The sequence below is a fragment of the Tamandua tetradactyla genome, chromosome 16 (assembly GCF_023851605.1).
Source record: "Tamandua tetradactyla isolate mTamTet1 chromosome 16, mTamTet1.pri, whole genome shotgun sequence".
NCBI classification, from domain to species: Eukaryota; Metazoa; Chordata; class Mammalia; order Pilosa; family Myrmecophagidae; genus Tamandua; species Tamandua tetradactyla.
Genome location: NC_135342.1, coordinates 17,028,673 through 17,053,782, shown reverse-complemented (window position 1 = coordinate 17,053,782; position 25,110 = coordinate 17,028,673). Strand labels below are relative to the sequence as shown.

Genomic DNA, 25,110 nt, shown 5'->3' with positions numbered 1-25,110 from the left:
CTGTTACAAAAGCAGAAATCCCTGACCTTGTCTAGCACCTACAATATGTGAAACTGGCTCTTGCTGTCATCGCAGCTGGTTTAGGAATCCCTTGGAGAGTCATTAGCTACATAGAGGGATGAACTAGCTTATCTAATGAAGTTACAATATGAGTTGGATCTCTTCATCCCCTCAAGTCAGCCATCTATCCAATCAATAGTCCTGACTTCCATCCTCAGCTCCAGCCTGTCTTTATACTTATTTTCTAGACCTGGGATGCTCCGCTCTTTCTTTATGATCAAAATGCTTCATTGCATGAAGCATGAACAACTAATCCAATTATGGAATTACCTTCTTAGAAAAAAATTGTTGCACTTATAAGGCATAATGTACTCCTATGTGATATCTCTATCTTGCTAATTCATGGATTTCTTAAACTAAATAATGTACATGAAAACACTAATGCAGTGCTTGCTACATAATATGGGCCTCAAAACTGTTAGTTTCCTTTACTTCCTTTTATTTTGTCCACAGATTCCAGGACAGTTTTCAGTGCATGGCAGAATAAATTGGCCTGCACAACTCCATAGCTTGCCACTATGCTGCCATCTGCTTGGTGAGAAAGTGAAAGATGGGTACAGAAAGAAGCTACTTGGAACCGGAAGTTTTGAAGCCAATAAGTCCACTAATTCGAGGAATTTCAATGCAGCTTTGTGGACTAGTATATTTTCTTGATGTCATTTTCATTAGAAATGAGAAAAATACAGCAAATGTAAATTAGCACATTTTTAATAAAGCCAATAATATTTAATTTTAAAGATGCCCTTAATCAAGTGAGCATATTTTCTGCTTAGTTTACAAACATAACTTCTTTTAGAAATGGTGGAGTTAAATGTACTCCTCAATTTTGTTTTTAGTTTTTTGCTTTGCTCTTTCATTACACTTATACTCATGCCCTAACGTGATTCATTATTAAAGCTCCAAGCAGTGTAATATATTTATCAAAAAGGAAAACACTAAATGAGAGTGATACTTTGTCAGTCCTTCCTTTTTGTTTAAGTCACATAAAATCCTAATCAGGAAACTATTACTTTGGATGAAAAAGAAAACAATGGAGGCAGTTTCTAATAAATTTAATTAATATTTCTGGTGTTTCAACTTTTCAGTTTTTGCTGTCATATAAGCACAGATTTAAATTCTTAAGTACAACTAATACATTTTTAAAAGTTTCTATTTTCTACCAATGTCACAAACTAGTATTCAATTTAATTCAAAAAATATTTAAGTGCCTTCTTATGTTAAAGTCACAGTTGCTGGTGTTTGGGAAACAGAATCAAGGAAGTATACATACCAGAAAAGAATCTAATGAAGCATACATACTAGAAAAGGAAGACAGGCAATAAACCTAAGAACTATGAAAAATGTTTAGGGTAGAAGGACCCTGTTCTACCCTGTTCTGGAAATAAAAGAAACAGAGCAGGCCATGAGTCAGAGATGTTGGGAAGTTACATGTACCATATTAAATTAAGGAATGCTGTCAGGATAGAGTTATTGAGAATGTAAGCTTTGAACAAAGATCGGAAGGAAGTGAGTTTGCCCCCTGGATATTAACAGACACTCAGGTGAAGACAATTCCAAGGCAAAGAACGAGAGCAAATGTAGGAATGTATCTGCTATGTTCCAGGGCCAACAAAGAGACTGATGCGGGGGAAGTGAGACAGGGGAGCAGTGATAGGAGATGATGCTTTAGAGGTCAAGGAAATGGAATGGGAAACACATCACTTAGTATTTGGCAGAGTCTCATTGATGCTCTAATAGAGATGGGGAGCCACAGCAGCTTTCTGAGCAGAGGAACGAAATGGTCTCTGCTTTAAAAAAGATTTAGCTACTGTCCTGAGAACTTTGCTAAGTGGTCAATTTAAAATAACTGAGGCTATTAGGAAGTTTTGCAGTAATCCAGGTAAGAGATACCAGTGGTATGGAACAGTCATGCAGCCACAGAAATGAAGAAAGTGGTCAGAGTCTGTCAAGATATTTAATGAGAATATTGAGGCTAGAATCATGAGGATTTCCTGACAGACTGCATCCATTAACAGTCAAATATTACAGTAATCTTTACTTACTAGTCAACAACCAATAGTTATAAATTAATAGAGAAAATAACAGAAACATGAAAATAATATCTGCAGAACAATGAATTATTTTATAATTTAAAAAATTTCTATGTTAAGCTGAAAAACAAATTTTCTATTCCAGGGATTCCTCTTACTAGTATATATTTACTAGATACTTAGATGATGCACTGTATTAAATTGGGTAAAATACTGCAATAAGAAATCATAATAGATAAAGATGTGACTGGTAAAATTTGTAGTGTATATTGTGCTACTATTAATGAGCTAGTCATTTTATTTAAGGGAAAAAATCACTGATACATTTAATTGATTAACCTCAATGTGAAATTGTAGAAATCGAACCTTATATTTTGTACCTGTTCTTATTTTTACTCAGAAATGCTTTAATAATGTATTTCACTACTGAGGAGATTCAACTTATTGGAATAGTCTGCATATTTTACAAAAGCTTAGCAAAGCATTTTGATAAATAAGTAAAATTCCAATGAAGATGCAGTATGCTAGTTCTTTCATTCCAAAAGAGAATTCCTTAAAATTAAAATTATATTACAGTGATAGGCAAAGTGATTAGAGACAGAATATGCTTAGCTATTTTTAAAGAGCAATCATTATCACAAAATAACTTACAGTGTAATTTTACTTCGCTTGAGAGAAAAACAAATCCCTTTCATATTTGGTGAATATATTTAAGAATGTAGCTAAAACAAAACACTGGTTCTTGGAAGTATAATGTTGACTTTAGTCTTTCATGGTTATAAAAAGTTTCTATTAGACTCAGGTTGGTATGCAACTAAAACTTGGGAAAATACATAATAAAGAAATTTATTACATTTTTGATAATATACAAAATTGCACAGGTACTAGCCAGAAAATACGATTTGGAAAATTATATTTAAAGCTTCCACAGCTTTGCTAGTATTTAATGCTTTAGAGACAAGATGGCCCAACACAATTAGCCAAGTACTGAGGCAGCATTAAAATGCTGAAATACAGGACTGCAGGAGCTTAACCAGTCAGAAGTTTTCAAAGTAATTTGATTAGTTAAAATATAATTTCAGGAGTGAGCCTGAGCTCCAGCTGGAGTCGGAGCCGCAGCCGCAGTCGAAGCTAGGGTCTGGGCCGGCGTCGGCGGGGTTGGCCGGGGCAGCGGGGCGCTAGAGCTTGGGCCGGCGGGCCGAGGGCCGGGAAGCGAGGTCGGGGAGCGGGCGGCGGGCAGGCCTCGGCCCCGCACGGTCGTCGGGGCAGGCGGTGGCTCCGCTCGGGTGCGGTGCCGGGGAGGATGCGGTCGGGAAGCCCGGGGCGGGGCGGGCGGCGACGGCTGCACCGTTAACTACGCCCCGCGCGGGCGTGTGGGGTGGGAGGTGGCGGCGGAAGGAGGTTCGAGGCCGGCTCCTGCCGGAGGGAGGCGCTGCCGGCGGCCCGGCCGCTCCCGCTACAACTGGTCGCCGGGCTCTGCTGGCGAGGTCCCGGCTACTCACGCCCGGGTCGCCGCCTGTGCCGCTACTGGTGACCACCCGCCGTGCCGCCTCCGGAGGCTTCACCCGCGCCCTCCCCCAGGACGCTCCTGCGGACCTCCGGCCCTTTCGCCCTGGACGCGGAGGCCCGCTGCGTGCGGGGCGGCGGCGAGGTCGGAAGATGGCCTGGGTGCTCAAGATGGACGAGGTGATCGGTGGAGTCCGGGCTGGTGCACGACTTCGACACCAGCCTTTCGGGCATCGGGCAGGAGCTGGGTGCCGGCGCCTACAGCATGAGCAATGTGTTGGCATTGCCCATTTTCAGGCAGGAAGATTCCAGCCTTCCATTGGATGGTGAAACTAAACACCCACCCTTTCAGTATGTCATGTGTGCTGCAACGTTGGTGCTTAAATACTGGCATATAATAGGGTATAAGTGATTTCAAATATATTTGGGGCACATGTCATTCTTCCCTAAATGTTTTTCTTCTTTCTCTGATCATTCTACCCAGGATCAATCATCATTTCTTACAGTTTAGCTCACAGAACAAAAGACTAATGTTAAGTCTATAGACTATAAAGTGCTATACATTAGGTACTAAATTTCCGCACACCGAGTAGCATGCTTATCCTGGGCCACTGTAATCAAGAATTTGGAAAGGCAGGTATTTGACAATTTTATTTACATTTTCTCAGATTTTATTTTTAAAATTTAAATTTCCACCTGGATTAGAATATATTCCTACAAGGTTAGAAAATCAAAAGTGAAAGAACTTTACCCCTAACTGATCAAGCACAGTATTATACTGGCTTTCTTACAGCACTGCTCTTTAGCATCTTTCAGTTTGATAGCATTTTTGGAAGTAGCTAAATGCCAGATACCCTGACAAACATATACTCTAACAGCTGGATCTCCATCTGCTCAACTAAACATTTTCACACCAAATCTGTATAAAAAGCTATGTTTTCAAAGAGAGATATCTACAACTGAAATATTAAAATCTTAACTCCAAGAGTCCTTTCACTTACATATTTCACATGTATTTATTCACAAATACAAAACTATCTCCAGGCATCATTGGTGGTCTGCTTTAGGTTGCCAATAGTTACACTAAACCATCCATGAAGGGACAGACAGACTTTTTGAGCATGAGAAACATTTCTGAGGAGATATTTTTCCCTTAGGCAGAAGTATTTCTACTACCATTCGATATGTTCATTTGGGAGAAAATTGTAAAATTAATGTTAATGGATGAGTTGATTTTTCAAAATCTGTACTTTTCATCCTGGGAAAACTTCCTTTGAGTACAAATGAATAAATTAACTAATAAGAAATATGCTTATATGTAAAGTCTTAGAACATTTATCAGAATCTTTTTAATTCAGTCCCAATTATGCAGAAAGGCCAATGAAATCTCAAATAATTTAAAAAGGTTTCTACCTGAAAATCAAATTAATCTAAGGTGGTACAAAAGAATATTACATAATCTTCAGTGATTATTATATTTTCTAGTTTGGGGAATGATCATCTACAAACCATTATTAGAGTCTGGGAAACCCAAGAGCAGATGAAAGTCATGAAGTAGAACAATACAGCAGGATTATCATTGAGGCAAAAAATCTGATCACAGAACTCACATGACATATTAAGGAATAATAAGCTAAGTTTGGAAGAAGGACCTTGTATACTCCAAAAACTGTATGCACTGCCTCTACAGAATGTCAGATGGCTATGCTTTAAAAAAATATGTGTGTAAGTATGTTGGGGCAAATGGGAAGGTCTATTCTTTAAAAGATTTGAGAAAAGGAAAAGTACAGAAGGAATAAATGATGATTTCAAGATACACAGAGAGGAACACAACCTTCAAGGCCACATAAGCAAGTCAACATCAAGCATTCATAACGTTGCAATTTCTAACAAATTAAGATCTTGACCAGGTAGCAGAGTTGTATGTTCATAGCAAGAATAGAAATAACAGAGGTTCACATCACAGGAGGGAAAAGGTATATGTGCAAGCACTTTGTCCATAGATTTTTTACTCACTATTCTATATTCTCTTAATAAGAATCCTGAAAAACACCTTTCTAGGAATGAGGTCAAACGGTATAAAATGGGAGGTGCTTGGGAGAGCAGGAGGGAGGTACACACAAAGGGAAGTTTATTTCAGACAGGAGGCTTACAAGAAAAACATTTTTAGCCTCCAACTCTGTACTCCTCCTTACAGAGAAACAAAAAAAAATGCATACAGGCACTTATAGTGTTCACTAAACTTTCTCTTACAATTCTGATAGCTAAAAAAATGTGAACTTGCCAAGAATGATATATGCACATAGGGAAATACCTACATAAACTATAGCTCAATTTTAGTCCCAAGTTTAAAACAGAAGACCACTGGATTTTAGAATGAATTAGTCCTAATATTATTTACATTATGGAAATTTCAATAACATCTCACAATCTATTTTTTTAAGATACTCAAATCTTTTTAAGTGAAGAACACTCTTCAGCTTATCCTTTCAAGAGAAAATATGCCTCTTTGTCAAAGCAAATGTTAGACCCATGCAGCTGCATGACAGCAATGGCCAAAGCAGTGATGTGAAACTGACTCAATAAAAACATCTCCTAGGATCACCTAAGATTTTTCTACAAATGCAAGTTTTGTTTAAAATAGAAAAGTTATGATAAAACCTCTTACTATATCCCACTGCTTCTCACCCTCCACACCTACTACTGACCTTGCAAAAGGTATCTACCTAGAATACTCAGGTAAAAAGAAAAATAACTGGAAGGGAATTTTAAAATGAACTACCACTTTTGAATACTGAAAACAGGTGTACATTTAACACATTTTATTATAGTGAAAACAGCTGTTTCAAACCTACTTGTATGCTTAATACTTTGTATTTATTAACACACATTTTGCAAAATCTGATATATTTATTGGATAAAAAAGGACTACGAATCATAGAAATATCAATAAAGAAAACCTGCTTAATTCAAGCATGTGCAAAGAAATACAGTTATCAAACACACGAGATTAAATAATTATCTGTTTTCTTTGCTGGCTCAATCAAGATAGATGTTGTACTGATGCCTTCGCTTACTGAAAAAATGACATAACATCCTTTCTTTGCCACCAACGAAATCTATCAAAGTTTCAAGAAGAATAATTCTAGATTTATAAACTGCCTGATGTCCTAACCAAACATTAGTTATACAGCAAATAGTTCTATTCATAGGCTAGGATTCATGTAATAAAAATCTCATGAAAATATAGAACACTCAAGATACCATCATCGCCGGAGTGGAGGTAAAAAGGAAAGAAATTGATATCTATCTCCCCCAAGAGTTCCATGAGAGGCCATACCTATCTCACAACTGAATTTCCAGCCCTCAGTAAATTGCCTGGCATAGACTAAGTACTCAATAAAAATTTGTGAAAACACAAATCTCAATATAACAATGTGCAACATTCAGTATCATCTTAAGCATGTATACAGTAATTTTAAATGTTTTATTGATATAAAATATATGCAGATAGTTTCTGATGAGTGTTCTATATCTAATGAGTAGCATAACTAGAACTTGGAAAAAAGGCAGACTAGTAAATGATCTAAAATCCCCCATATGTGACAATTCTACTCATTCACTGAAAATTCTAAACAGAAGCAAATACAGAAAGCAATTTGTAAAGCTAAGAAACTGCCTATTTAATTTTTAAGATAAGACCATACTCTTCCCTCTTTATGAATTTCAGCAAGTGAGTTTCCTGTTAATGTGAAATCCTAGAAGAACTAGGATTTCATAAAGCAATCACATATTTGGCCTAAAATCCTTAAGACAATCTGTTCCATGAACACAGCAACCTTGTGTTCCTTGCTTATTACTTCTTCTCCAGTGTCTAGCAGTTTGTCCCAGTCCAGGAACTTAATATTTATGGAATAAATGAATGAATGGACAGAAACTACTGAGAGACAAATTGTAATTCAATAAGAAAGGATTTTATAAGATTTAAACCGCAGAGTTTCTTGGAGATTACTGTCATAGCTCCCTCAGTTTTCTCCAAGTTAGCCAAACCTTTTCTTTCAACCGGTGTTCATATTACATGACTGTGAGCCACCTCCTATTTTTCATTGCTTCTAAACATTTTCAGATGTGTTGCTGTTAATCTGTGGTATCCAGAATTGGGAACAATCTTCAGGGCTAGATGATATAAGTGTAGAGCAGAGCTGAATGCCAGCCTCCCTTGTTCTATAGATTAATGCAGCCTAAGGCATATTACAACACCCACTAGAGACCCATACCAAGTTGACTATGTCTTAAGTGCACTTCTGACTCCTCAACTCACATGGCTATCAACAGCATTTGACACAGATCACTGCCTCCCCTTTGAAATACTATCTTTGCTTCCAGGACATCACACTCTCCAAATTTTCCACCAGTTTCACGGCTATTTCTTCTCTGTTACTTTTGCTGATTCTTCTTCATCATCTAGTGTCCTGATACTCAGATATCAATTTTTTTAAGAAGTCTATCTATAGATTATATTTATACTCACTTGTTTTCTCATTTAGATTCATTGCTTTACATTCCATATTTTTGCTGACAACTCCAGATTTATTTCTCTAATCCAGACCTCATATATGATTTCTAGATTTATATAATTAGAGGCAACTGTAGGCATCACAAACTTAGCATGTCAAAACTGAGTTCTTAAACTTCTCTTTCAAACCTATCCCTTGCACAATCTCTCCCATCTGGGTTACTAGCAATTTCATCCTTTCATTGCTCACACCAAAATACTGAGTCTACACCTGTCCTTTCTCTTTCATGTCCTATATTCAGTCAGCTACTCTTGTTGGCTCTATATTCAAAATGTATCTAAAATCTGACCAATTCTTACTATTCATTGCTACCAGTCTAAAGGAAACCACCCTATTTCTCTCCTCTGGTTGATGGCAAATAGTTCCTGCTTCTACACTTAAAACCTCTTATCAATTCTGAACACAGAAGACAGTGGTATTGTTAAAATGAAAGTAGATGCTTGTCAGCCCTCTGTTCAACATGTCCCTCACCCAGTGGCCTTCCATCTTCTAGAGAAGTACAGCCAGTGGTAACAATGACTTACAATGCTTTAAACAGATGTCTCTCAGCCCCATAAACACTCTGAATTCCTCTTCCTCTACCCTCATACCTTCTCTCTTCAGTCTGGCTACACCCAACTCCCTGCTGAACATACTAAGCATGCTCTTTCTTCACCATCTTGCACAGACTCTTCTCTCCCTGGAACGCTCTTTCCTCTTCTGGCTTTGCTTTCATTTCTCATTTACACCTTTATTCAAATAGGACATTTCCTGACATTCTTTTTTTTATTATTATTAATTAAAAAAATTAACTAACACAACATTTAGAAATCATTCCATTCTACATATACAATCAGTAATTCTTAATATCATCACATAGATGCATATTCATCATTTCTTAGTACATTTGCATCGATTTAGAAAAAGAAATAGAAAAACAACAGAAAAAGAAATAAAACAATAATAGAAAAAAAAAACTATACCTCAGATGCAGCTTCATTCAGTGTTTTAACATAATTACATTACAATTAGGTAGTATTGTGCTGTCCATTTCTGAGTTCTTGTATCCAGTCTTGTTGCACAGTCTGTATCCCTTCAGCTCCAATTACCCATTATCTTACCCTATTTCTATCTCCTGATGGTCTCTGTTACCAATGACATATGAGGGTTCGATATGACTGACACGCGAGCGCCCAGGGCGACCCCCACCTGCCGAGGGGCGGGGCGGGACTTACACTCAGCACGAGGCGGCGACGGCGGCGCTGACGGTTAGAAGTTTCCCTGTTTCTCTGCGGGAGCCTAAGGGCTCCGCGCGGACCACCCGGTGGGACTGCGCCTCACGCTGAGGGCCTGCCGAGGCGAGAGACCTGCGCGGGGAAGCCGACAAAACTGCAGCCAGCGAGCCTTAAAATGGGGGCATAACCTGTTGGTCTCCGCGCCGGGAAACTTCTCGCAGTCGAAGCCGCAGCTGCCTCCTGCTGAGTGCAAGTCCCGCCCCGCCCCTCGGCGCTCGCGTGTCAGTCAGGTCGAGCCCCTCGCGGGTGTTCCCCACCGCCCCCCCCCTCCCTGGCGCGGAGACCAAGAGGTTCTGCCCCCTGCGTCAAACTGACCTTACGGCCTGGTCCTCTGCTCCCCGGAGACTCACACGCAGGAATCCGGGCTGCAAAGCAGCTAGCCGGCCTCAGGCGCCCGTCGACGCGGCCCCTTTAAGGAGTCTCCTCGCCGTGTGGGGCGGGGCGCGGGGCGGGGCAGGGCCCGCGAGGGGTTCGGACTGACGGACACAGGAGCCACCAGGACGGCCCCCGCCTTCTGAGGGGCGGGACTTGGCTGCCAGAAGTTTTCCCGCAGGAATCTAAAGGCTCCGCGCCGGCTGTGGGGCCGCACCTAGGCGCGGCTGATGCCCCGCGGCTGCCTCCGAGACCGGCCGGGCAGCGCCGATGAGCCGTGGCGGGCCGAGCGGCCTTTGGGACGCCGCGGTCCCGCTGGTCACCGGCAGCATGGACTCGCCTTGGAACACGTGAGTGCCCGCCGCCATCGGATGGCGGGCGGGAGGTGGGGGGCACGGGCCGCAGGTCCCCCGAGCTCTGAACCCCGAATTCTGTCCCCGAGTGCCGCTTCCCAGCCCGAACTCTGGGCCCCTTGCCCCTCCCCGAACCCGTGGGCCCCTCGGATACCGAAAACCTGTCCCTGAATAAGGCCCCGGGAATTCGACCCTGCAGTCTGGAGCCCGGACCCCAAACTTACCCGCCCTTCCGTTTGCTTCATCCTTTTTTTTTTTTTTTTTAACCCGTTTAACTTAAATGCTGTGCAAATTTATATCTTAAATTTCTTTTATACCTGTCTTTAACTGAGATGCAGTTTATATACCGTAAAAGCGCCTGTTTAAAGCCTACCATGCCGTGGTGTTTAGCGTCTTTACAAACTGGCGCCACCATTGCATAAATCTACTTGAGAACACTTTGCCACCCCGTGTCACCCCCAGGCCTGGCGACCACAGTCTGCCCCTGTCTCTAGGATGTCCCTACTCTGGGCGCTTCAGTACCTGGAGCTGACGGCGTCCCTCATTCCGTGTCCGTTTCTCTCCCGCGCGTGTCAGGCCTTTGCTCCTTTGGTGGTGCGACAGCGCCCTGTCCTATGGCTGGCCCCGTTTGTGTGCGGGTCTTCCGTGGTGGACGCCCACGTGGTCCCCGCTGTGCGGCCCTAGTGGAGGGAGTTGCGGTGCTCACCACGTGCAGGTGTTCTGAGCAGCTTTCCAGCTCTCGGAGCACGCACACAGGGAATGGAGTGCTGGCGCAGGCGAGTTGTTTACTGCTTTCCAGAGTTGCTGCTCAGGTCCCCGCAGCGGCCGCACGTGGTTCTAGTTCTCCCATCTTTGCCGGGGCTTGTCATTGCTTTTTCGTTGTTGTTGTTGAGAAATGTGACATAGAAAAGAGCAGTAAGTTTCGAGGCACATTTGTAGAACAGCTTTCAGATTTTGGTGTGGGTTACGATTCCACAATTTGAGATTTTTACTTTGAGCTGCTTAAAATACTGGAGACTGAAAGTGACATCGATTTAATGATTCTGCAGTCATACTCCTTTGTTAAACCCTACCTTCTCTGTATAATTCAATCTCCATCTTTGGTCTTCCTCCCACTCTTTAGGGCTATGCCCTTTTTAACTCTTTCACTGTTGGAAGAGACTGTCGATAATATGGGGTAGGGGGATGGAAGGAACTAGTATATGTTCTGGAAGGGCTGAGCCCTCTGTATTTCTCTTGTCCAGGGACTCAGCTGGAGGTTGTGGGTTACTGAAAGTTACCCTAGTGCATGGAACCTTTGTCTATTTGTATGTGTTGTCCAAGATGTTCTTTAGGATTGGCAGAAATGGTTTTGGTTGGGGTTTGGCAAGGTATGATAGGTAGCAATGTCTAAACGCAGCATGCCTAAGAATGACCTCCAGAGGAGCCTCTCAATTCTATTTGAACTCTCTCAGCCACTGATACCTTATTTGTTAACACTTCTTTTCCCCATTTTGGTCTGGAAGACATTGTTGATCCCATGGTACCAGGGCCAGGCTCATCCCTGGAGTCACCTCCAACGTTGCCAGGGAGACTTTCACCCCTGGATGTCAGGTCCCACTTAGGGGGAGGATAATGATATCACTTGCAGAGTTGGGCTTCAAGAGGGTGAGGCCACATCTGAGCAACAAAAGAGGTCCTCCAGAAGTAACTCTTAGGCATGCCTATAGGTAGGCTAAGCTTCTCTTCTCCCTGCGTAAGCATCACAAGAGTAAGCCTCAGGATCAAGGGCTTAGCCTACTGACTTGGGTGTCCCTCATATTGACACAGTATCTGGGGTTACCCTGGTGTTGTCATTGTTTTTTTAAAGGTTAGCTCTTGATGATGGTTATGGGCATCCGAGTGGTATGAGGTGGTCTCTTGTCTGGGTTGTGTTTCCCTACCAGTGACTGGTGAGCTGAGCATCTCTTCATGGGCTTCTGAGTGTGTTCATATCCCGTGCCCCTTTTCAGTTGTATAGTTTATCTTTTGATGGTGTCTGCTGGTTCTAGCTGTGCGTGAAGAGGAGGAAGGAGGGGCAGGTGCTAGTGCTGGTGCTGGTGCTGATGCTGGGTGGGCTGCACTGAGTTTGGCGCTACCCTGGCTTCCCAGATGCGTGGATGGTCACTTCCTGGCCTTCTGCCTGGTGTGACACCTGCTGGCTGGGTCCTGGCTGTGTGTCTGTCCTGAGGGGGCCCCCAGGACCCACCCGCATCTCAGGTACTTGGAGCCTGTCCCACCTGGGGCCGGTGCTCAAGTGAGCTTTAGTGCCGAGGTCCCATTCTGAGGCCTCTTCCCGCACATTCCAGAGTCTTCTTCCCAGCTTCTTGGCCTGGGCAGGGCCAGCAGTCCATGGCAGGCACTGGTGGGCGGCTCTGCGGCCCAGGGTGGAGTGACAGGGACCAGACAAGGCTGAGCTGCCCTGGCTGCAGTGCGGTCCACCCTTGTGCAGGGTGCCACATGCTGTCACTGCCTGAGCAGTCCTGACCAGGTGCCCTAGGCCCAGATCCCTTCAGCAGGGCTGGGGCTTCTCTGTCCTCAAAGCCCCGACATTTACTACTGACCCCGTGAGTGCCACCCCCCTCTCCTGAACAATCCCCTTCATGGTGTGTGTGAAGTTTCTGCTTTATAAGCACCACAGACCTAGGGATTCCAGCTTCCCAGGGGTCACAGGCCAGGGCAGGGCCGTGCATAAAAGCACATCCTCGTCGCCTCCCGGGGCCTCCAGAAACACTCACACAGGTGCCCACTGTCTGACACTGCTTCCCCCACATCCTTGCTGCCACCCTCCAAGGTGGCCCCACTGTGCCAGTGGGCAGGCGAGGACTCTGAACGTCTCCCTTCTCCAGTGGGTGCATCCTCCTTGTTCGGAGCCAAGGTCCCTGTGACATCCACCCTTCTTGGTCCCAGGGTGTCCACCCCATGTCGCTGCAGTGTCCACCCTCCATAGTCCCCACAGCATCCAGCCCAGGTCCTCAAGGCGTCGACCTCAGGTCCCCATGGCTCCCACCCTCCACGGTTCCCATGGCATCCACCCCAGGTCCCTGTGGCATCCACCCTCCACAGTCCCCATGCATCCAACCTCTGTGTTTTCCATGGTGCCCACCCCAGGTCCCTACGGCATCCGCTGCCAGGTCCACACACCATCCATTCCAGGTCACCATGGCGTCCACCCTTTATGGTTCCCACGGTGTCCACCCTCCACGGTCCCCACAGCATCCAGCCTCCACAGTCCCCATCCCTTCATTCCAGGTCCCCTCAGAGTCTACCACAGGTCCCTGTGGCCTCCACCCTCCATGGATCCCATGGCGTCCATCCCAGGTCCCCCATGGTATCCACTCCCAGGTCCCCGTGGTGTCCACCCTCCACGGTCCCCATGCGTTCAGCCCTAGTGTCTCTGTGTTATCCATCCCCCCAGGGTTCCCACCATGTGCCTGCATGGGTTAGCAGTGTGACACCCCTCCCCTGATCCCCCACTGCATTCTCCCCCAGGGTCCTTGCAATGACCGCCCCCCAAAGGTCTGCGTGGTGAACCCCGAGTGTCCCTGGGCCTGTTAACCACCCCCCAGGTGCCCCCCCACCCCCGCCACATCCTCCTTCACAGGGTCCCACGGCATGCCCCTGAGGCAAGGTGCCTGAGTTGTGCCTGGGAGGTGGCGGACAGTGGGCCGGGGTTCAGGGTCCAGGGGCTGCCCTTTGCCAGGTTGGGGTACCCCCTTGTGGAGACTCTTTGTTCAGGTGGGTCTGTGCACAGCTGTCGGGCATTTTCTGTGTCTAATGGTTTTTCATTTTTTTCTTCTTTCCAGCCAGCAAGCCTGCAGAAGAACTGGCTGCAGGAGTTTTATCAGGCGAGCTGCTTCTCACGGCTGCTGCGTACTCATGCCTCGCTACTCCTCTGGGCAGCACCACCGAGCCCTGATGGCTGGTTCTGGGCAGCCTCTGCTGGTAAGTGTTGCTTCAGGGCTGTGAGGCACGCAGAACAAAAGTGTAGATGAGCCCCTGGAGGCGCCGGTGGGGACGCCACACAGGGAGGCCAAGTTCGATGGTGTTTTATCTCCCAGCTGCCAGTGTGTGTGCTTGGGGGTGTCTGTGCTTGGGGTTGCTCTCCATGGGGAGAAAGCCTCAGGCCCTTGTCTATCCAAGTGCATCTGCCTGCAGTCCAGCCCTCCGCAGACTTATGGGTTCAGGGGTCGAGGTTGGAGGGGGAAGCAGGCCTGGCTTTCTGTGGGTCCGTGAGAGCCCTGGGGTAGAACTGGGATGTCGTCCTGGCATTTCTCAACCTCATTTGACCCATGCCCCATGCTTTTCCTGTGCAGTCCTGTTCTACAATGGGGTGAGGTCACTGTTCTTGGGCAGCAGGTGGAGGGGTTCTCTGGAGGCCCATTTCATCTCCCCTCCTTGCACACACCCCAGGCCCCCAGAGGCTGCCTTGGGGGTTGCGGCTTGTGAGTGTGGGCCTTGCCTAGGTGTGAGGGTGGAGGCACCATTGGAAACTCAGGACATGGTTGTAGGGTGAGGACGACGCAGGTGGAGGGGCAGGTGGTATGAGGGCATGGCCTGGGCCACCGTGGCTCTCGGCAGAACAGTGGTGACTGGCTGGGGATGGGGAGGGTACCCCATCCAGAGAAGCAGGGCAGAGCGGTCAAGGCACGGGGCTGGGTTTGGAGCATCTGGCCAGCCCTCTCAGGCCATCGTGTCTTGGAGCCGAGGCAGGTGGGGCTCTGTGGAAGCTGTGCAGGTGGGATGACAGCAAGGCCGTGGATAAGTTTGTGGCACACCTGTAGCAGCCAGGGGCACTGCTGAGGCAGTGCACCCACCGTACATGGTGGGACGCTCTGGCTGGCCTTGCCAGGCACCTCAGAGGGTTGAGGGTGGAGGCTGAGTAGGGCACAGCAGGGTGACTTTCTGCTACATGGCAGTGCTGACACCTAGGAGCCAGTAGTGGGCTAAGGTGGAGGGAGGGCTAGCCTGAGGGAGGAGTCTGGGCAGGAGAGGCACTGGGCAGGAGGAGGCCAACAGGGGTCTTTGGGGCCTGGTAGGCTGGCGAGAGTCCTCAGGCTGTGTGACCAGAGCCCACCAAGCAGTGGCAGCTCTCTCGGCTCCCTGCTTCCTGTCATTTTGGGTGAGAGCAGGTGCCATGTCAGGTGGCAGCTTTAGCTGAGTGCATTGGCTTTGAGGCTTCTCTCCCCTCCAGTCAGCTCAGTTCTGATTGGCTTTGCTTGTGCTAGAACTTGAAAAATGGAAATCCAGCAGAAAATAAACTTAGGTTTGGTTTCTTTCACTCTGCAGAATGTTTTTGAGATTATTCCATGTCGTTGCCTTATCAGTAGTTCACTCATTTTTACAGCTGAGCATGGCATGGGAATCCTGCAATCCATCCATTTTCCTGCTGATGGAAATATGGTGGTGTCCAGTTTTGTCTGTCACGAGCAATACTGCTGTAACCATTCTTGTGGAAAGCCTCTGTGGACCTGGCTTTTATGTCCTTTTGATAAATTCCCAGGAATGAAATTGTCAGGGTATAGGGTTTGTCACTGTCAGGTTCATGTGTCCACTTGGCCAGGTGCTGGTACCTGTTTGTCTGGTTGGGCAAGTGCTGGCCTGTCTGTCACTGTGAGGACATTTCTTAGAATTCAGTCACAATCACGTCAGCTGCATCCACAGCTGATTCCATTTGTAACCAGCCAAGGGAAATTTCTCCTGCAATGAGTGATGGTTAATCTAATCACTGGAAGCCTTTTAAGGAGGATTCAGAAGAGACAGACTCCCTTCCTGCTTCAGCTGGGGAGCCTCTCCTGTGGAGTTCTTCTAGACCCTCCATCGGAGTCCTCAGCTTCACAGCCTGCCCTACGGATTTTGGACTCTCCATTCCCACAGTTACGTGAGACAGTTTTAGAAATTTTCTATTTTCAGATATTTCCTGTTGATTCTGTTTACTAATCAAATGGCTTACTAGGTTTCAAAATAATATGCATGGAAAAATTATAAAAGTATGTATTTTTAATTATATCAAGCAAAAGTGTGCAATTTTAGTTTAACAAAGCACTAGGAAGGATGGATGGAAGAAGGGAAGGAAAGAAGGAAGGGAGTGAGGAAGGCCAGGAAGGAGGGATAAGGCTAAATTTCCTTCCCTTTTACAATTCCAAAGCATAGTTACAGAATCATTGCTTCCTACAATAGCCAGTCTCCAGTATAAACCCCCACAAGTCCCACCTGCAAGTACTCACACTCTTTTATAGGGTCCTTACACATTTTGCCAAGGCTGGTTTGTGTAACCAAATGTATCAATAGTATATGATACAAAGTTGGTCAGGCACTTTGAGAGTAGGTGATAAAGGACTAAAGCTTCCAATGTGGGTTCTCTCTCTTTTTCTCTTCTGTCTCTCTATTTCAGTCTCTCTCCTCTTTTTTATATCTTTTACTCAGGGGGAAACAAGATGCCGTGTAGGAAAAAACTCTTTAAACTGGTCCATGCAATGACAACAACCATTTGACTGAGCTTGAAGCCCATTCTTCTTCCAAAGTTCAGTCTGAAGAAGAAAGCATCCTCAACAGCCTGACTGCAATCTCCTGAGGGATCCAGTCAGCTAAGGCACTCCTAAATTCCCAGTCCTCAGAAGTTGTGGGAAATAAGATATTTTTGTTGATTTAAGATGTGAACTTTTATGGTAATTTGTTATGCAGCAAAATATAATTACACTAACAGATTGTTTTTATAAATATAGCATATCATTAAAATGAAAACCTTAGACCCTCTCATCTATGGACATTTGATCTTTGATAAGGCAGTCAAGCCAACTCACCTGGGACAGAACAGTCTCTTCAATAAATGGTGCCTAGAGAACTGGATATCCATATGTAAAAGAATGAAAGAAGACCCGTATCTCACACCTTATACAAAAGTTAACTCAAAATGGATCAAAGATCTAAACATTAGGTCTAAGACCATAAAACAGTTAGAGGAAAATGTAGGGACATATCTTATGAATCTTACAACTGGAGGCGGTTTTATGGACCTTAAACCTAAAGCAAGAGCACTGAAGAAAGAAATAAATAAATGGGAGCTCCTCAAAATTAAACACTTTTGTGCATCAAAGAACTTCATCAAGAAAGTAGAAAGACAGCCTACACAATGGGAGATAATATTTGGAAATGACATATCAGATAAAGGTCTAGTATCCAGAATTTATAAAGAGATTGTTCAACTCAACAACAAAAAGACAGCCAACCCAATTACAAAATGGGAAAAAGACTTGAACAGACACCTACCAGAAGAGGAAATACGGATGGCCAAGAGGCACATGAAGAGATGCTCAATGTCCCTGGCCATTAGAGAAATGCAAATCAAAACCACAATGAGATATCATCTCACACCCACCAGAATGGCCATTATCAACAAAACAGAAAATGACAAGTGCTGGAGAGGATGCGGAGAAAGAGGCACACTTATCCACTGTTGGTGGGAATGTCAAATGGTGCAACCACTGTGGAAGGCAGTTTGGCGGTTCCTCAAAAAGCTGAATATAGAATTGCCATATGACCCAGCAATACCATTGCTAGGTATCTACTCAAAGGACTTAAGGGCAAAGACACAGACGGACATTTGCACACCAATGTTTATAGCAGTGTTATTTACAATTGCAAATAGATGGAAACAGCCAAAATGTCCATCAACAGAAGAATGGCTAAACAAACTGTGGTATATACATACGATGGAATATTATGCAGCTTTAAGACAAGATAAACTTATGAAGCATGTAATAACATGGATGGACCTAGAGAATATTATACTGAGTGAGTCCAGCCAAAAACTAAAGGACAAATACTGTATGGTCCCACTGATGTGAACGGACATTCAAGAATAAACTTGAAATATGTCATTGGTAACAGAGTCCAGCAGGAGTTAAAAACAGGGTAAGACAATGGGTGATTGAAGCTGAAGGGATACAGACTGTGCAACAGGACTAGATACAAAAACTCAAAAATGGACAGCACAATAATACCTAATTGTAAAGTAATCATGTTAAAACACTGAATGAAGCTGCATCTGAGCTATAGGGTTTTTTTTTTTTACTATTATTACTACTTTTATTTCTTTTCTCTATATTAACATTTTATATCTTTTTCTGTTGTGTTGCTAGTTCCTCTAAACCAATGCAAATGTACTAAGAAACGATGATCATGCATCTATGTGATGATGTTAAGAATTACTGAGTGCATATGTAGAATGGTATGATTTCTAAATGTTGTGTTAATTTCTTTTTTTTTTCTTTCCGTTAATAAAAAAAAAAACCTTACAACGGTAGGCTTATTTTAAGCAACCAAGTTTAAGTATTCAAGAGGAAAATAGTTCTTTAGCATTCGTAAATTAAGTAAAGTATATTCAAGGACAGGGCAACATGTTTGATATTAATGTTATTAGCATAATTGTTTTAAGAAGGAATGGTTATCTTGATATATATATATATCAAAAGATTTTTGCTAAAATTCAACAATCATTTCTTATTTAAAAAAGCTCAGTGCAGACTGGAGGAATTTTTTATAAGATGCTATAAATTTGTATTGAAACAATGCCATAGCCTTATTTTTGGTGACTCAACTGAGACATTTCCCCAAAATTTCAGAATAAGAAAAGAGCACCTTTTAATTTTAAGCTAAGTCAAAATCAAGACATTGATATTAGACATCTTCTGTTTCTAGAATATCTAAAGAAAGGGAATATTCTCCTAGTGGGATGCTTGGCTCAGCAGTGAAGGATATTTACTTAGGTATAATAATACAGGGATTGCTTACTGATTTTCATGGACACATGTAAGACATTACTGTGATTATAATAACACAAGTGAAGACGTACAAATCTCAACATTCTTGATAATTTGTAAAAGGAAGAATGTAGCTTCCAGTAGGGAGGAGAAAAGGGGATTAAAAAAATTCTCATCTTACCCAGAGGGGAGTTTAGATACTGAATAAAATATTTGAAACTGAAATGTAGGCATGTTTTGGTTTGCTAAAGCTATTGGAATGCAATATAGCAGAAATGGTCTCATGTTTTCAGAGGGGATTTATTAAGTTACAAATTTACTGTCTTAAGGCCATGAAAATGTCCAAATTAAGGCATCCAGAAAGAGATACCTTGACTCTGAGAAAAGTCATATAGTATCTGGGTTTTCTCTGTCACGTTTGAAGGAACATCATGTCATGTGTTGTCCTTCTCTCCCAGCTTCTAGTTTCAGATGGCTCACTAAGTTCCTGTTTTCAGTGGCTTTCACCCTAAGAATCTATGACTCCTCACTTAGCTTCTCCAAGATAGACTCTGGGTTTCATGTCTTAGCTTAGCATCTCCAAACACCCGTGTCTTGGGTTTGTCTCTCTGCTCTCTGTATTAGGTCTGAACTCTAAGATTTCTGCCTGTTACCCTCTTCATACAGAGCTCCACAAAACGTATTAAGATTCCCCTTGAAAATGTAGAGCTGTGTTCTAGTAGCCATGTTTCTTGATGATGATTGAACAATGATATAGCTTTCACAATGTGACTCTGATTGTGAAAACCTTGTGTGTGATGCTCCTTTTATCTACCGTATCAACAGATGAGTAGAACATATGGAATAAAAATAAATAATAGGGGAAACAAATGTTAAAATAAATTTAGTTTGAAATGCTAGTGATAAATGAAAGCGAGGGGTAAGGGGTATGGTATGTATAATCTTTTTTTTCCTGTTATCATTTTATTTCTTTTTCTGTTGTCTTATTATTTCTTTTTCTAAATTGATGCAAATATCCTAAGAAATGATGAATATGCAACTATGTAATGATATTAAGAATTACTGATTATATATGTAGAATGGAATGATATGTTGATGTTTTTGTTTGTTGTTAATTTTTTTAATAAATTAAAAAATTTAAAAAAATTAAAAATAAATTTAAAAAAAAGATTCCCCTTGAATGGATCACATCTCCCTCTAATCAATCCCAATCACGATCAGTGAGGGGAAAAGTATCTGCAGAGCCCCCTTCGGGGAATGGTGAGAACAGGGAGAAATTCAACTTCCCCAAGTTGAATTCTTGATATTCTCACAAGCAGTGTGGACAACCAAAGCTATGGGCTGAGCCCCCAGTCTTGGGGTTTGTTCATATGAAACGTAACCCTGCAAAGGATAGGTCAAGTCTACTTAAAATTTAGGCCTAAGAGTCGCTCCCAAGAGAGCCTCTTTTGTTGCTCAGATGTGGCCTCTCTCTCCAGCCAACACAACAAGCAGTCTCACCACCCTATCCCTCTCTACATGGGACATGACTCCCAGGGGTATGGACCTTCCTGGCAACGTGGGACAGAGATCTTGGAATGAGCTGAGACTCAGCATCAAGGGATTGAGAAACCTTCTAGACCAAAAGGGGGAAGAGTGATATGAGACAAAGTGTCAATGGCTGAGAGATTCTAAACAGAGTCGAGAGGTTATCCTGGAGGTTATTCTTATGCATCAAGTAGATATCATCTTGTTATTCAAGACATAATTGAGAGGCTGGAGGGAACTGCCTGAAAATGTAGAGCTGTGTTCCAGTAGCCATGTTTCTTGAGGATGATTGAATAATGATACAGCTGTCACAATGTGACTGTGTGATTGTGAAAACCTTGCATCTGATGCTCCTTTTATCTACCTTGTCAACAAAGGAGTAGAACATATGGAATAAAAATAAATAATAGGGGGAACATATGCTAAAATAAATTTAGTTTGAAATGCTAGTGATCAATGAAAGCAAGGGGTAAGGGGTATGGTAGGTATAGTCTTTTTTTTCTTTCCTGTGTTCATTTTATTTCTTTTTCTATTGTCTTTTTATTTCTTTTTCTGAATTAATGCAAATGATCTAAGAAATGATGAATATGCAACTAAGTGATGATATTGTGAATTACTGATTATGTATGTTGATGTTTTGTTTTGTTTCTTAGTTTTTTAATTAATAAATAAATTTTTTTTAAAAAGGTCCCAATCACAATTGAGTGGGTTACATCTCCTGTGGAAACATCCTAATCAAAAGGTCCCACCCAACAATAGGTCTGCTCCTACAAGATTGCATTAGAAGGACATGGCTTTCCTGGGGCACATAAAACTTTCAAACCAGTATAAGGTGTAAGCTTATTAATTAAAGGAACACAGTTCACTAATGTTAGAAGAAAAAATAATGTTATAACCATCAACCTTTAAGAGGAAGGAGGAAGAAAGGGGAAACTATAGGTAAACTAAATTGTCATCCAGCACAGAGGGACAACAGTAGCTACTGTCCAAAGTTGATGGTTAAAGAAATAGAGGAATTGTTATTTTATTTAGGAGTATGGTGAGAACAATTAGAATCAAAATAGTCGACCAGTGATTGTTTGGGTAAGAAGACTGTAGGGAGGAGTAAGGGAAACAGTTTCAAATCCTTGACTCATTGGAATGACTTGATGTGTTACCACTTTTATGAATTACTTTGATGTAAAGTAATTACAGTCTGTTTTAAAAGCATCATAAATTGAAATAACATGCAATAAGTCAATAAAAAGTAGTCTGATGTATGAAAAAAGTTGTTTAAAATCCTTAACACTTAGGAAAAGCTCTAACAAAAAAATAATAAATGTATGTTTAGGCATGTCTGAAAAATAATATAGATCACAAAATGAACATATGAAATCACTCAGGTTTACATTAATCAAGCATTATAAATTACAATACAATGCTTTTACCCTAACATATTAAAAATGTTTAGGATGATTGGTATGGCACTTTGGAGTTGTGTGTTCCAGAAAAACATATTCTTAAATTTAATACTTTTGGGTGGGTGTGGGTCATTGTAAATAAGATCTCTTCAAGATGTTGCTTCAGTTAAAGTGTGGCACAAAAGATTGGGCCTTAATTTGGATTACTGGAGTGCTTTATCAGCAGAGAGAAAGTCAGACAGGAAAAAGCCACAGAAGGAGCAGCCAGAAGCTGCAAGTCACTAGAAACAAAAAGAGACAGGAGAAGCCAAGAGAGGCTGCCATGTGCACTGCCATGTGCCAGAAACACCAAGGACCAAGGATCCCTGGCAACCAGCCCCAGTTTTTCAGGAGAAAGCATCACCTTAATAATACCTTGATACTGGACTCCTCCTAGCCTCGAAACTATATGCCAATAAATCCTCACTGTTTAAACCAACTCATTGCTAGGTGTCTGCATTAGCAATGAGGAAATTAAAACAAATGGTTAAAAACCATTTTTTTTTTCCAGACAATGAGGATAAAGGAACTCTTTCATTTTCAGTTGGGAATTAAAATGAATAGAGACCTTCTAGAAGTCAATATGAACTATAAAACCTTAACCTCATGCATCCCATAGATACATCTGTTCCATTTCTCTGGGCTGTTTGTTGTGATAAAATTTTGCACTTGACAAGGGTTTATCTACAAGAATGTTCTTGGCTTCTAAAATAGGTATGGCAACTGTGTAAATATCCAAAAGTATGAGATTTAACGCATAAACTACAGCTCATCCACACAGTGGAAAGTAGCCATCAAAGAGCAGATTGTAGGAAACATTTAATTACATAGAACATGTTAATAGTTTCTTAAGTGAAAAAGCAGACTATAAAACAAGATGCCCCTTGTCATCTCCCAGTTTGTTTTCATTTCTTGTTTTTTACAATACAGATAGAGTAAATTAAAAAGTAAATATAGTAAAATGGCTGTATCAGGACATTGGAAATGTGTTTATTTTCTTCACTTTAGATAATTATGTGTTGCAATTATCTAAAGTGAACAAAGAACAGATACACCCCACCCAAAATTGAGAAAGACTAAATGAAACTGTCTAAAGAAATCACTTTAAGAAACTCTCTTTAAGCTCAGGAAGGAGGGGGCAAAAAACTCATAAAGAAATCTTGGTATTATTGACTGTTTCCTTGGTAGCAAAGTGAGAACACTTTTACCTTTCTCAGAAAATAGAGAAATTAATATACTCACACCTGTGGGAAAATGTACACTAATCACAGACCACTTATTAGCTTTTTCTTTAAAAAAATATGAGACTTGAGTACTTTAATTCTTTCTTTTCTATAAAAAATGCAATCGCTGTTGTGTATTGAATTCAAATTTCTGGAGATGAGTAAATATAGAACAAACCAGTAGGTGATGGGAAATGGAACATATGATTTGCTTTTTTAGGGAGAAAGTATATGTCTTTAGTTGTTGTTTCCTTTCCTTTGATTTAAATCTATGCTAAGAATAAAATAGGTCTTTATCTGCATGCTTACCAGTTTTAGAAACAGAACTGTCTCCAAGAGCTGAGATGCATTCAAGCTCGATAGGCCACCTGCCATCCACAAACATCACCTCCATACCACAGAGATAATGATGAAATGATACTCATTTTTATTCTGCTTCCAACATCCAACCCACAGTCCAGTATGAAAAGAAATTACCCTCCTAACACCATATGCAAAGGACCTTCCTTTCAACTATGAGATCTGGGTTCTGGATCTTTTTGAAGTGAGTACCACACTTCTTCCCTTCTTGTTTTCCTCAGTCTAGTTCCCTCTGGTCTTCCAGATTTTTCTGTATTCTCTTCCCCATTAATTATTGGGGCTTCTTTTTTACTTGAAAGTTGCCAAAGGATCCACCCTCTTCCAAGCTGGAATTCCATGATTAATAAAGTATTATTTGAATTCTAAAATCGTCGCTGGATACTCTCTACACTTCTGTACTTAACTAAACCTTGGCTTTATTCTAAGGATACAGAAAACTCCATCAGAAGCTGAATGCTGAAAAAAAAGTTACACAAATGGGAAGATTGGCATCACTGATTATACTAAATATCACAATTTCTAATATGCTACATATTCAAACTAATACTCCAACAATCTTTCCATGCTTGCCTAATTTTCCAGCCTCATTTCCCACCCCACCCCATGCAACACATACCTCAAAGCTTCTTCAGTCTTCTCAAATCTCTAGCATTTTCTTTCTTTTTTCTTTCCTTCTTCCTTCCTTCCTTCTTTCTAGTATTCATCATCCCAAACTCTGATTTCTAATATTAGTCCCAGCAGATGATTTTGCTTCTACAAAAATCAATAATAATAGTGGTAGATGATATATCAATAAGCTTTCTCAACTTCTCTTTCTTTAAAAGAAAGCAGGCTTCTTGCTTCCTATCTAAAGGCAATCTTTCCCCATTTTATCCTTTACCTCCATCTCCTTTCTCAAGATTTTCATATATTCAGTTCTACATTATTAATATCTACCATTTATTAATTAATTCAATAATTTATTTGTTGAATATTAATGGACAACTGTTATGTACCAGACTCTATTCCTCAATCATTTCCTTTGGCATTTAAACCCATAGGAAATCCTCCCATGAAATAAATACCCTCCCTTAAACTCATCACATATCAAAGCACTATCTCTTTCCTGCTCTCACAATCACACCTCTGAAGAATTGCCCCTTTTGTTGAGGATAGTTCTTCCCTACTTCTGCATCTTCAGCCAGGAGGTGGGGGTATGTGTGTTGTTACTTCCTCACTAGGAGGAAGAAATACAAATGCTAAAAGGCACATGAAAAGTTACTCAACATCATCAGCTATTAACTGGTATGGTATATCAAAATCACAGTGAGATATCATCTGATACCCATTAGAATGGACATTAAATAAAAAACAAACAAAATGACAAGTGCTGGAGAGGATGTGGATAAAGAGGCACACTTATCCATTGTTGGTGGGAATGTAAAATGATGCAACTGCTCTGGAAGGCAGTTTGGTGGTTCCTCAGGAAGCTAAGTATAGAATTGCTGTATTTTCCAGCGATCCCATTACTAGGTATATAATTAAAGGAACTGAAGGCAAGAATACAAATGGGCATTTGCACACCAATGTTTATAGCAGCATTATTTGTGATTGTCAAGAAATGGAAATA

At 42.2% G+C, this 25,110-nt stretch overlaps 1 protein-coding gene and 1 pseudogene across 5 annotated transcripts in view; one reads left to right on the top strand and one right to left on the bottom strand.

The window, feature by feature from the left end:
* LOC143658983 (multiple C2 and transmembrane domain-containing protein 1-like) overlaps positions 1–25,110 on the bottom strand; it is a 484,136-nt pseudogene that overhangs the window by 183,759 nt on the left and 275,267 nt on the right. The gene's annotated exons all lie outside the window — the stretch shown is intronic.
* The window catches only part of LOC143658980 (uncharacterized), a 30,133-nt gene continuing 14,737 nt past the window's right edge, over positions 9,715–25,110 (top strand). The window contains exons 1-3 of one of the 4 annotated variants that reach the window (XM_077131459.1): positions 9,715–10,169; positions 14,001–14,135; positions 16,617–20,061. In XM_077131459.1, the coding sequence (XP_076987574.1) occupies positions 10,050–10,169; positions 14,001–14,135; positions 16,617–16,670 (309 nt within the window). In that variant the 5' untranslated portion in view covers positions 9,715–10,049 and the 3' untranslated portion in view covers positions 16,671–20,061. Of the gene's footprint in view, positions 10,170–13,996; positions 14,136–16,616; positions 20,062–25,110 lie in introns of those variants that run through there. The other 3 variants (XM_077131457.1, XM_077131458.1, XM_077131456.1) reach the window with 3 other exon arrangements.